This window comes from Engraulis encrasicolus, chromosome 21 (assembly GCF_034702125.1).
Source record: "Engraulis encrasicolus isolate BLACKSEA-1 chromosome 21, IST_EnEncr_1.0, whole genome shotgun sequence".
Taxonomy (NCBI): Eukaryota; Metazoa; Chordata; class Actinopteri; order Clupeiformes; family Engraulidae; genus Engraulis; species Engraulis encrasicolus.
Window position 1 is genome coordinate 49,835,735 of NC_085877.1, and position 13,031 is coordinate 49,848,765.

The 13,031-nt window shown below is 42.0% G+C and overlaps 1 protein-coding gene across 1 annotated transcript in view; it reads right to left on the reverse strand.

Moving 5' to 3' along the window:
- Nucleotides 1-13,031, reverse strand: part of tdrd7b (tudor domain containing 7 b) — a 71,972-nt gene that overhangs the window by 18,126 nt on the left and 40,815 nt on the right. Inside the window, exons 10-11 of the mRNA XM_063186759.1 lie at nucleotides 5,229-5,419; nucleotides 4,808-5,000 (exon numbers count right to left, since the gene is read on the reverse strand). Coding sequence (XP_063042829.1) covers nucleotides 4,808-5,000; nucleotides 5,229-5,419 — 384 coding nt within the window. The remainder of the gene's footprint in view (nucleotides 1-4,807; nucleotides 5,001-5,228; nucleotides 5,420-13,031) is intronic.

The following is a 13,031-nucleotide window of genomic DNA, read 5'->3' on the forward strand; positions in this document are numbered from 1 at the left end:
AGAACCACATAGAACACCTGGAGAACACGGAACAGGAATTAGAACCACATAGAACACGAATTAGAACCACATAGAACACTTGAGAGAACACGGAAGAGGAATTAGAACCACATAGAACACGAATTAGAACCACATAGAACACAAATTAGAACCACATAGAGCACCTAGGAGAACACGGAACAGGAATTAGAACCACACAACAACCCACAACACACTACATCAACCCAGAAGCCGTGGTCCAAATACTATACAGAATACGGAACACGAATTAGAACCCAGAAGTAGAACACAAATTAGAATCTAGACAACATAGTAGTGTTGCACCGATACCATTTTTTTGGCCCCGATACCGATACGCAGCTGTGCAGTATCGGCCGATACCGATACCATTCCGATACTACTTGGTTTGAAATGTATATATAGTATATAAAGAGCTGCATAGGCTACTACTTGGATGCATCATCATTGCTATCATGGCTTTGTCAGGCTGCTGCCTACCTTTGTGAAACAGGGAAATAACTAAGTTCAATGCTGAGTTCACCTGTCAAACAAGCATCTGTGCCCTCTTTGTTGGTACTTGCCGATACCGATATCACCATTTTAGTGCAGTATCTGGGCCCCGGACGATACTTGTATCAGTATCGGTGCAATACTAGAACATAGCACATGAATGAGAACCACACAACAACCCAGAAGCCGTGATCCACATAGTATACCTAAGACAGGGTGTCTACAGGTTTGACCAAGTCAAAATTAAGACATTTTAAGACTTTTCAATACCATTTTCCAAATAAAATTAACCCTCTCGGCGCCACAGGTTTTTGCCCAAAACTGATGATTTTGACATGTTATATTCAAAAGGCTGTGGGTTAACATGGGTAATAGATAGAGCCTGACAATTAATGAGACAAATATTGAGGATGACCCAAAGTTTATTTTGGGAGTAAATTATCCCATCTAATTTGCATATTATGACGTCATATGGTGTCGGCCATTTTGAATTTATAATGAGTTATTGGATATTTTTGCATATTTTCAAAATATTTTTAATAATTTATCTAATTTAATTTATAAAACTTCCCCAGACACCTTCACTATTATGTTCTGTGAATACATTTTGGTCTAGAAAGCAATAAATTGTACACCAAAAGTGTAATTTGTAACTAATATAGTGCAACAATGTAGCATAGTGACAAACACAAGTGAATGGACGGTTGCCGTTTTGCCTGTAGGGGCTGGTCTATGAAGGTGACAAGTTATTTTTTAGTGCATGGACAGCCTTCACAGCAATGCCCAGCATACAGATTCTATCCACACTAGGGGTATTATGTGCATTTTGTCCATTTGTGTGTCTTTGAACCAAGTACAGCAGGCCTACAGTAGCCTACAGTAGGCCTAGGCCTGTCAGCGTACACCCTGAAGGACTCTGGGTATGGGCTACATGTCTAAAAACTTGAGCAAATATCTATTCAAACCCAGTGTTTCATTTACTGATATACAAATAGGTGATATAAGGAAAGTGTGTGTGTGTGTGTGGGGGGGGGTGGGGGGGGTGGGGGGGGTTCTTACCTAGCCTATATCGCCCATGTCTTTCTGATGCACCAAACCCCAGCTGGTATCACACTTTTTTGTTGCAAATAGACTCAGTCAGGTCGCAATTGGACATAATTATTACTATTATTATATCATTAGAATAGCATTGCTATTTATTTAGACCTGCAGTCGGCAGGAACAGTGTCGAGTAGCGTGAACTATGCTTCCGTTTTGCACCGAGTAGAATGCGCACGAGACCTCTGTGTCTCGGGCGCATACTCCTCTCACTCCATCCCCCACTGTTGGCAGGAATATGCGCACTTCTTTTGTCTTCATTTACTTTTCTACTTAGTATACAAGCTCTTCTACAAACATCCTGACCACTGTCACCCTCCAGATGATGAATATTGACTCTGTAACAGGCAAATTACGACGCGTTGCATCATTCCCCTGTCGTTGCAATGAACGTCGCCAGCATAGCGACAGTATACAAAGCAGCATGAAATTACCTCGCATCTCGATCGGAAAAAAACCTTCCCTTCCTCAATATACAAGTCTCCTGCAGAAACGAACACTTCTATTGTGTACTTACAAGTGAATGAATGAAGGGTTTTCTTGTTACAGTCCCCATGATCGACGAATAGGCTGTCGATAGTTTCCCTCAGGCAACAGTAACATGGGAAGTATAACGCGGCAGAAAATACACTCCTGTTTGCATATTACCTCATTTAGGGGCGAAATATATGATGAATACATATGTACAATCATGACAAGTTACCATTTGAGTGCATTTGGTCGTTTATTCAGTAGAATTATCCACGTAATGTCACTACAAGGCTGCTTCCGTCTTTCGCGTTGTTTCACAGGGGAGAAGTTACTTCCGCAATGTCCGAGGTTTGTAGTTTTGTAGTTTTCTTAAACAAAATACCATATAAGGCGTCCCAATGTGTTTAGAACTGAAGTACTACATGTCTGCCACCCAATGGAGTGGAAGTTGAACTACATTTGATATCCTATTTGAAAAAAACGGCCGTTGTAATCTATACGGCATCTCGTCGACAAAATTCGCCTGTGGCGCCCAGAGGGTTAAGACCAACTCGCGGCGTTTACAGGTTTTAGAAAGTCAAAATTAAGACATTTTAAGACTTTTCGATACCATTTTCCAAATGAAATTAGGACCAACTCGGAAGATCATNCACAAGTTCAAATAAAGCACAAAAAACAATTGGTTATTTACATTAATGTAGCCGTTTGAAAACACAAAACTATACACAATGAAACTTTACACTAAATAAAATTCAATAATGCGTTCTAAATTACACTACATGGCTACAACTCCCGATTTCCGTCGCGAAGTTCATACCATGGCTGACATAATTATTCCTCCCTAAATTAAGCTCTACAAATTTAAGACAATTGGGTTGGAAATTTAAGACAAAATAAGACTGTTCAAGGCCTTATTTGGCAAAAATGAAATGTAAGACTTTTTAAGACTTTTTAAGGACCCGCGGCCACCCTGCTAAGAGAACACGGAACACGGATTAGAACCACACAACAACAACTAGGAACGCACTAGAACAACAGTTCAAACCGACTGATCACTTCTGAGCATCCGTGGTCCACATAGCACATCGACTGAACACACAGACAACCTGTGATCTACCGATCTATCTATCTTAGCTGGCCGCTTCGTGATGAGGTTCTCAGTCGGCCTGAACGTGCCATTAGTGTCTCAGGCTGTGACCTTGAGGACTCGCTTTGACCTTGATGTACATGACCTTGAGGACTCACTTTGACCAGAGAACATGGAAGGTATGAGAAAGGTCACAGGCTGGTGGCCAGGAGTGGCACTGCAGCTATGTTCTCGCAGCCAAGTAAATAATGAATGGGTCCCAATGGGGCTGTACGCTTCTTATAGTCGTCTCTGCCTGTGTACATTTTTCCATGGAAGTAATGAAGTCGCCTTCGATAGATAGGAGAAAGTGAAAGCATTTGCTGACACGTTTGCATCTTTTAAAGTGTTAGATTCGTAAAAATGACCCTTATTAGCAATGACAACACGTGACAATCGACTTTACGGCACTTCGCCATTTGTTTTGTAGTTTTAAGTCTGACTTCAGATGTCCACGTGCTTAAGTTATGTTAGGATTGTTGCGACACCTGTTATTTATTGCATTTAAGGTGGTGGAAAAGCGGTAAGTGTAAATAGGGTAAAGGAAATGACAGCGCTCATCCTTAAGAGTTTGGGCACCTTCAATTAACATGTTGGACGGTGGTGGGGGGTTTTGAGGTGTGTGACCGTAGATGTCTCTGCGAGGATCAGTCAGAGTACGTCTCTCGTCAGCTCTGGTCGTAAATAGTCGCAGAGATTCCTCAGCCAGCAGGTATTAGCCGAATGCTAGCATGTTGCAGGACAAAACTAACACGTCTTTGGGAGAACAAAGTCATACAAGGAACCTTTAACTTCACTTCTAATTAGTGTTGCACCGATACCGATACCAGTATCGGTGGATCGGCACTAAAATGGTGGTATCGGTATCGGCGAGTACCAACAAATAGGGCACCGATACCATTTACAGGTGCTTGTATGACACTTAAACAGCCTTGAAATTAGTTATTTCATAGAGGTATTTAAAAAGTATAACATTTTTTGCTGGATTCACTTTGTATTATTCCTGTTTCACAAAGGTAGGCAGCAGCCTGACAAAGCCATGCAATGATTTTACATCCAAGTAGTATGCACTACAGCCCTTCATATATATACATTTCAAATAGGGTGGTATCGGTATCGGTATGGTATCGGTATGGTATCGGTATCGGCCAATACTGCACAGCAAGGTATCGGGTATCAGTATCGGTATGGTATCGGTCGATACTGCACAATCAGGTATCGGGTATCGGTATCGCTATGGTATCAGTAGATACTGCACAGCCAGGTATCGGGTATCGGGTATCGGTATCGGTGCAACACTACTTCTAATACAACTTCCATGATAATGTGCACACATCTTTACAAATCAGAGAACAGAACTGTCACAAATCCCTGCTGAGCCATTTAGCCCAATAGGCTCCCATTCATCTTTTACTTGGCTGCGTTCGCCAACGGGGCTATAATGGGAGCCAATGACCGATTCCGTTCTCATACCCTCCATGTTCTCTGCATTGACCTTGTCGGGCCGTGACCTTGAGGACTCACCTTGACCTTGTCGGGCTGTGAGTGACCTTGAGGACTCACCTTGACCTTGTCGGGCTGCGAGTGACCTTGAGGACTCACCTTGACCTTGTCGGGCATGACCTCTGAGATCTGAGCCCTGAGGATCTCGTCGTCCTCCTCCGCCCGCACCGCCGCCAGTTGGCCTATGGAGGGCGCCACCATCCCCCTCTGGACGCCCTGCGCCGCGCGGTAGAACTCTCGCATCTCATCCTCCATCTTCTCCTGCGCCTGCGAGTAATCCACACCCACGTACCTACAACACACACACACACACACACACACACACACACACAAGCTCCAACATCTGGTTTGTGTTCACACACACACAACTCACAACTTTCCAAAAGACACACACACACCTCAGCACAACACGGTTGGCTCTGGTTGCCTCGACGACCAGTACTGAGGGGTACTCCTCGTACTCGTGTGTACACACACACACAAACACACACACTAATAACGTTCCAAAAGACACCCTCACCTGAGTACCACAGAGTTGGTGCTGGTTGCCTCGACGACCAGTACTGATGGGTACTCCTCTTTGGGGATCTGCAGGGGAGGCACCATCTTCACCTGGCTGCTGTTCAACACACCTGTCGCCATGGAAACCACCCCCGAAACCTTCCCAGGGTCCCCTGCTCCGACCCGGTTGCCCTGACTACCGCTACGGGTCTAAGAAAAAAAAAAGAAAGAAAAAAGAGAAAGAAAAGACAACAATATATCTTATTATTTACTCAAAGTAACGTCCCAGTGCACAACCACTTGTCCAGGTGCTGGTGATGTGCAAGTAAATGAAAGATGAATCACCGCACACTGGTATCTTTGCTGGTAGTTTATTTGGTTGGAATTTGGTGATTCATCTTTCATTTACTTATATCTTATTATTTGTTAGACGCTACCCATTACTGCCACCCAGAGAGAGAGTCAAGTCAAGTCAAGTCAAGTCAAGTCAATTTTATTTATAAAGCACTTTAAAATACAACAGAGGTAGCTGTCCAAAGTGCTGAACAAGTAAGAGGACTTGAGAAGAACAAAAAACACAGAAATGAATGTTGCAGCCAATATGGCTTCCATAACAAATACACCACCAGTTTACAGCTGATAATGTCATTTTTAGGGCTGTCAGTAGATTAAAAAAAATAATCTAATTAATGACAGAATTTGTAATTAATTAATCTAATTAATCGCACTTACTCGTATGTTCTTTTCATGACGCGAAATAATAATAATAATAATAATAATCATAATAATAATAATAATAATAATAATAATAATAATAATAATAATTACAATATAAGCCCTATGATGTATTAATATGTTTAAATAGGCCTGGTAAACAGAGTTAGTGAATAAATAGGCTACATTAGCCAACACAAAAAAATGAGTCTACAGTATCTTATCTATCTATCTATCTATCTATCTATCTATCTATCTATCTATCTATCTATCTATCTATCTATCTATCTATCTATCTATCTATCTATCTATCTATCTATCTATCTATCAGAAAAGGTCAGAGTTCAAGGAAATGGGAACACCCCCTGATGAAACAGATGACGTGCATTCATTCACGTTTTGTTTACATTTTGGGGAGCTGGATTAGCCAGGAATGATAACTGCACTGAGCTAGCCAATAACCCTTGCTTGGACTAAACATTGATTCTACACCAAAATATTCTATGGATATAAGACAGGACAAGAAAGACTGACTGATGTAAACTTCTCCAAACTCTGCACGAAAGGTAAGACATCCTATCTCTGACGTTTTCTAGCTTCAACCAATCGCTATAGCCTACAGTGTCTGAGGTGTCAGTGGAAGTTAGCGATCAAAGTTGTCAACTTGACATCTGTGGCACAGTGGTATTATTTTATTCTGAACGTGGCATGTATCACTCAAATCGCTGTAATCACAACCCAACTTGAGAAGATCTTCCAGTACTTGCGATGACTTTATGCTGTCAAATTGAAATCCCCGCTGTTGACACTTGCACTGTAGCTTGTGTCATGGGGTAATTTCGGAGCCTGTAATATTTTGATTCTTATGTGCAGCGTGGAAAAGGTAGCGAGTATCTATCAAGTGGTTTGATGTTGTAGTGAATATACAAGTGTTGTTCTGCCGATGAGCAGAAACCTCTGCTGAAATTGCGGTAGGCTCTATGTAAGTTAGTAGCTTGGCTACCGCGGTCACACATCATGAACACAAATATTTGCGTCGTGTGTTTCAAAGCCTGAACAGTCAATGCATTCGTATGCTGGGCTATAGTTGTATGAAAGATTTAAGTAGGCCTACTAGGGCTGAACGATCTATCGTTTTCGACCGAAAATCGCGATCTCTGGCAACGCGATTTTGGGATCGTCAAAGCTGCGGTTTTTCTTGGAGCATAATAACAGCATAGGCCTAATAATTTCGCCATTATTCTCATGCATGCTCAGTGCGCGGTGTAGAAAGGCTGTGTCAGCTACCAATCAGAAAGCTGCAGGCTGCGCGTGACCAGATGACGTTTACTCCACTCCAATCAGTGTAGCTGGCATTCACTTCAAGATGGCTGAAGCGGGAGAAGAGGAACTTCATGAGGAGGAGCCGGCGAAATTATTGCCAAAGAAAAACAGCACATCAGTCATTTGCGAGTATTTTGGATTTGAGGCCACTGATCAACACCAGAAAGAGGTGATTTGCCAAACATGTCATGGAAAAGTGGCTACATCGGCTGGCAATACCACAAATTTACATCGCCATTTGAGAGTTCACCACCTTAACTTGTATGAGGAGTGCATGGCGAAAAAACCTCGTGAAACATCAAGTAGCAGCGATGCTTCGACAAAACAGTCTACAATTGCATCTTCCTTTGCCAGTGTGACGCCTTATGAAAGAACTAGCCGAAGACACAAGGACATTACCACTGCCGTAACGAATTACATATCGAAGGACATGGTGTCCGTGAACACGGTCACCAAAGACTCATTTAAAAGTTTGCTACGCACGATGGACAAGAGGTATGTTCTGCCCTCCCGCACCTACTTTAACCAAGTCGCCATCCCACATCTGTACGGAGAATGCAAGGCCAAAGTTACAAGTGAGCTGGAAAACATGGAGTTTTACGCGTCAACTACGGACCTCTGGTCAAGCAGAACAACCGAGCCATACATGAGTTTGACGGTGCATTTCGTGAACGAAAACTTCGAGCTGTGTAGTCGTTGCCTGCAGACAACGTACTTCCCCACTGACCACACCGGTGAGAACATTGCAGCGGGCCTTAAGGAGTGCTTGGCAAACTGGGGACTAAACGAGGAAGCACAGACCTGCATTACAACCGACAACGCTACGAATATGGTCAAAGCGATGGAGCTCAACCAGTGGACGAGACTGCAGTGCTTCGGGCACAGACTGCATCTTGCAATTGGTAAGTGTGTGTGTGTGTGTGTGTGTGTGTGTGTGTGTGTGTGTCTCTTTACGCGCGCGCGCGCGTGTGTGTTTACAAGTGTATGAGTTCATGTTATAGCTAGTCTCTCAAACACAGTTTGGAAGCTCGGGGGAGGGGGGCGACGTCACGCGCCAATAAGTTTGTTGTCGTTAGCTGACCAGCTGTAGCGCAATGCTACCGTTTCCTCCTAGGGGTGAAAATGAACCCTTTCATGGCATAAAGTTACTCTACTCTACTCTTAACTTTGAAACCTCCCAATTAGCTCCAGCTTGCTTCTGTTAAACCGCGGAATGCCAAGGAGCAGAGAGAAGCTACAAAAGCTGTCATTATTTCTGATGTGCCAAATTAATGACGTTTTTGTAGTAGGCTAACAGATATCAGGATGGTGCAACCATGATGCCACTATTAAATTAAAATATTTCTTTACTGGGATATCTAAAAAGCATATTGCTGCAAATAAATTACCAATTACAAATACATATATGGGCAATACTTTAATGTGGTAGTACCACCTGACGTCTGCTGTTAAAAAGTAAGGCAAGGCAAGGCAAGGCAAGTTTATTTATATAGCGCATTTCATACACAGGTGCAACTCAATGTGCTTCACAAAGTTCACAAATGTAAATGAAAGGAAACAGGGAAGAAAGAAGGAAATGAATTAGAGTCAAAAAGCATTTAAAAACATTAAGATAAAACATAAGGTAATAAAATAAAATAAAATAAAACAAATTAAATAAATAATAGAATAAGTAATTTAAGCTAGGGGAAAGCATCTGAGAACAGCTTTGTCTTGAGTCTAGATTTAAAGCTATCAATAGTGGGTGCATTTTTTATGTCATCTGGAAGCTGGTTCCAAAGCTTTGAAGCATAGAAGCTAAAGGCTGCCTCTCCACACTTTGTTTTGACTTTTGGAATCACCAGCAAATTCTTCTCCGTTGACCTTAGTGACCTAGTTGGTGCATACAGCTGAAACATATCCAGTAGATATGTGGGTCCCATTCCATTTAGTGATTTAAACACAAGTAGCATAGCCTTAAAATCAATTCTGTAGCTTACTGGGAGCCAATGCAGCGATCTTAAAATTGGAGTAATGTGGTCGAACTTCCTTGTCTTTGTAAGAACCCTTGCAGCTGCGTTTTGTACAAGTTGAAGCTGTTTAATGGTTTTATTGGGGAGGCCAGTAAAAAGACTGTTACAGTAATCAACTTTACTAGAAATAAAGGCATGTATTAGCTTCTCCAGATCATGTTTAGACATCAGGCCCCTAAATTTAGAGACGTTTTTTATGTGATAAAATGCAGACTTAGTAATAGCTTTCATGTGACTGTTGAAGTTTAGGTCACTGTCAATGAGGACCCCAAGATTTTTTACTGTTTCCCTTGCTTTCAGTCCCTTCGTTTCAAGGATAGTAGCAATCTTTTGTCTCTCCTCTCTTTTCCCAAATATAATTACTTCAGTTTTATCTGTGTTCAGCTGGAGGAAATTGTGAGACATCCATTTGTTAATTTGGTCCATGCAATGATAGAGTGATTCAAGGGGGGTATAGTCATTTGGGGACATAGATAAGTAGAGCTGGGTATCATCCGCATAGCTATGGTAATTTATGGAGTTATTCTCGATAATGTGTCCCAGTGGCAACATATACAGATTGAACAGTAGTGGTCCCAGAATGGAGCCCTGGGGGACCCCACAATCCAGAGACATTGGTGATGAAGTATGTCTTCCAATGGCGACAAAAAAACTTCTTTGTTGTAAGTACGATTTTAACCAGTCGATCACTATGCCCGTAAAGCCAACCCAGTGTTCCAGTCTATGTAGTAATATAGAATGATTAACTGTATCGAAAGCAGCACTCAAATCAAGAAGTACCAAGACGGATGATTTGCCAGCATCAGAATTCAATCTTATGTCATTCATAACTTTAATAAGAGCTGTTTCAGTGCTGTGGTAGGCACGGAAACCTGATTGAAACTTATCAAAATAGCTATTAGACATTAGAAAAGCAGTTAATTGGTTAAAAACAATTTTCTCTATTATTTTACCCATGAATGGTAAATTGGATATGGGCCTATAGTTGTTTAGTACCAGTGCATCCAGGTTGTTCTTTTTCAGTAAGGGTTTCACAACTGCTTCTTTCAGACAGCCTGGGAATATGCCTGTTTGTAGTGAGGTGTTGATGATCTGAAGTACATCTGATGATATTAGATTTAAGATGGATTTGAAGAAGGCTGTTGGTAAAATATCTAAGTCAGATGTAGAGGAGCTAAGACTTTGTACCGTTCTATTAAGAATGTCCACATCAACTAAATGAAAATTTCTCATGAGGTTAGGATTTAACTTCACCATAGCAAGCTGGTCTGAATCTTGGGTCGGTTGCACATGTGTGAGTATGTTTGCACGTATTTTTTCAATCTTTCCTTTGAAAAAGGATGCGAACTCATTGCACTTGCTGACTGAGAGGAACTCAGAGGGCATTAGATTTGGGGGCCTTGCTAGCTTTTCCACAGTGCCAAACAGGACACGTGCATTATTAATATTTCTGTTAATTATGTCAGAGAAAAAAGATTGTCTAGCTTTAGAAATTTCTTGGTTGTATTTCGAGAGTGTGTGTTTATAGATTTGGTAGTGGACTTCAAGTTTGGATTTACGCCACTGTCTTTCAGCCCTCCTGCATTCTTGCTTTAGCAATATAACTGTGGGATTCTTTCTCCAAGGTGCTTTTTCACGTCCCACTGTTTTGATTTTTTCGGGGGCAATAACATCCATAATACGGGTCATCCTTGAATTAAAATTAACCATGAGATCATCTGCACTCTCTGAGGTTTGACTTTGGATCTCTGAAAGTGCTTGCTGAAAGAGTGAGGCTGTCTCACAGTTGATTATACGTTTTTTGACTGTAACAGATTCCCTTTGAACATGAGGGTACATAGAAACATCAGAAAAAATGCAGTAATGGTCAGAAAAGCCATAGTCTTTGACACTAGCACAAGCATTAAGGCCTTTTGTTATTATTAGGTCTAAAGTGTGACCTTGGTTGTGTGTTGGTCCTGTTACATGCTGTGTGAGGCTAAAAATGTCAATAAGACTTAAAAATTCCTTAGCATAGACATTCTCTAAGTCGTCCACGTAAAAATTAAAATCGCCTGCTATAAACAAGCTATCATAGTTCACACAAACATTCGACAACAGCTCACCAAATTCCTCTAAGAAGAGTGGTGCAGAAAGTCTTGGAGGTCTGTAAATAGTCAATAACAGTATGTCAGAAGAACATTTTAGAACTGCAGCTAAGTATTCAAAAGATGAAAATTCACCTAGTGATGTCTTTTGACATTGAAACAGTGCCTTGAAAATAATTGCTATCCCCCCTCCCTGTTTATTCTGCCTTTCTGTACTAATGAAATTAAAGTGTGACGGAGTTGCTTCTATAAGTGTGATAGAGCTAGTGGATTTTTCCAGCCATGTTTCAGTTAAAAATAAAAAATCAAGGTTGTGGGTACAGATAAACTCATTGACAACAAAAGGCTTGTTCCTTAGAGATCTACTATTCTGTAAAGCTAATTTAGCATTGAGCATTGGAGGCATTTCCACTGTGGTAGTGAGTTTTTTTGGGACAAGTCTGAGATTTCCCATGCTTGCCGTCTTGGGGGAATGTATGCGTGTCCTCAAGAGACCTCGTTTTGTTGTTCGAACTGGAATAAGATTGTCCACGGGTCCCCTTATCTGCTTATTTTCAAAACAACTGTTACTATGTGGGTAGGGACCCAGTTGATATCAGACTGTGCTTTCAACCATGTCATCCTCACTGATACTACTGTACTCCAGAGCACAGACAGGTGGTTGTGGGGCCCTTGCCTTTTTTGGGTGCAGTCATGGATGGAAGTATCCTTTTAGATTTTGGGGTAGAATGAGGTTGACCTTGAGAAATATCCGCATAGGAGGCTTGGTAGGAATGTCTGGGGGTAGAAAAGGTAGATCTGGCATAGGGGAGTAGTCTCGCCATAGTTTCTGGAAATCTCAGTCTGGGAGATGAGGATGGTGTTTCGTCGTTCCGGGAAGGTTGTGATTCCATTGGTGATTGCATTTTGTCGCCGTTGCCAGGGCTTGCTGGTGGCTGCGTTTCGCCACATCTGGGGGGTGAGTTTGGTTTTGAGGAAACCACATTTCCTATTTCCTGTGTGGACAGTCGCTTTTTGGCAGACCTGGGAGGTGGAATTGGTGATGCCAATGGCATTTTGCCAGTCCGACAAGGAGGTGAACACTTGATCTCCGGCGAGCGGCTTGCTGCCAGTTTCTGTGACAGATCTTCCAGCTGTTCCGAAAGCTGGTTCAGTTTGTGGCGAGTTCTGTGTGTTCCGTTGTTTTCCACTTGAGCAGAGAGGGACTTGGCTACGTCATCTGTGTGTGTGCTTTCGCCAGTCTGTGGCTCAGTTTGCACACTTACAGGCACAGAGGGCTTGTTGAAAGAGCACTGTGTCTGAGTGGATACAGATACAGGCCGCTTATCAGCGCCCAAGGTCTCAATGCTGTAAACCAACTGGTCTGTCAGCACTTTGGCGCCGGTCCAACTCAGTTCTGCACTGTTTTTTTTTAAAAGTACAGTGCGTCTCCAGAAACGGTCGAAATTGTCAACAAAGCTGATACCGTTGGATCTGCATGTCCTTGACAGCCATGTGTTTAGGCAATTTAATCTCGAAAACGCAAAGTCGCGATAGCATGGTGCTGGTATTGGCCCGCTGATGAAGAATGGAATTTTCAGATCTTTTAGAGTTGAAAATAAGTCATTAAAATCCTTTTTGACAGTTATTTGCTCTTTGAACAGATCCGCTGCCCCACAGTGAACAACAAGGCGATCAATAGATCTG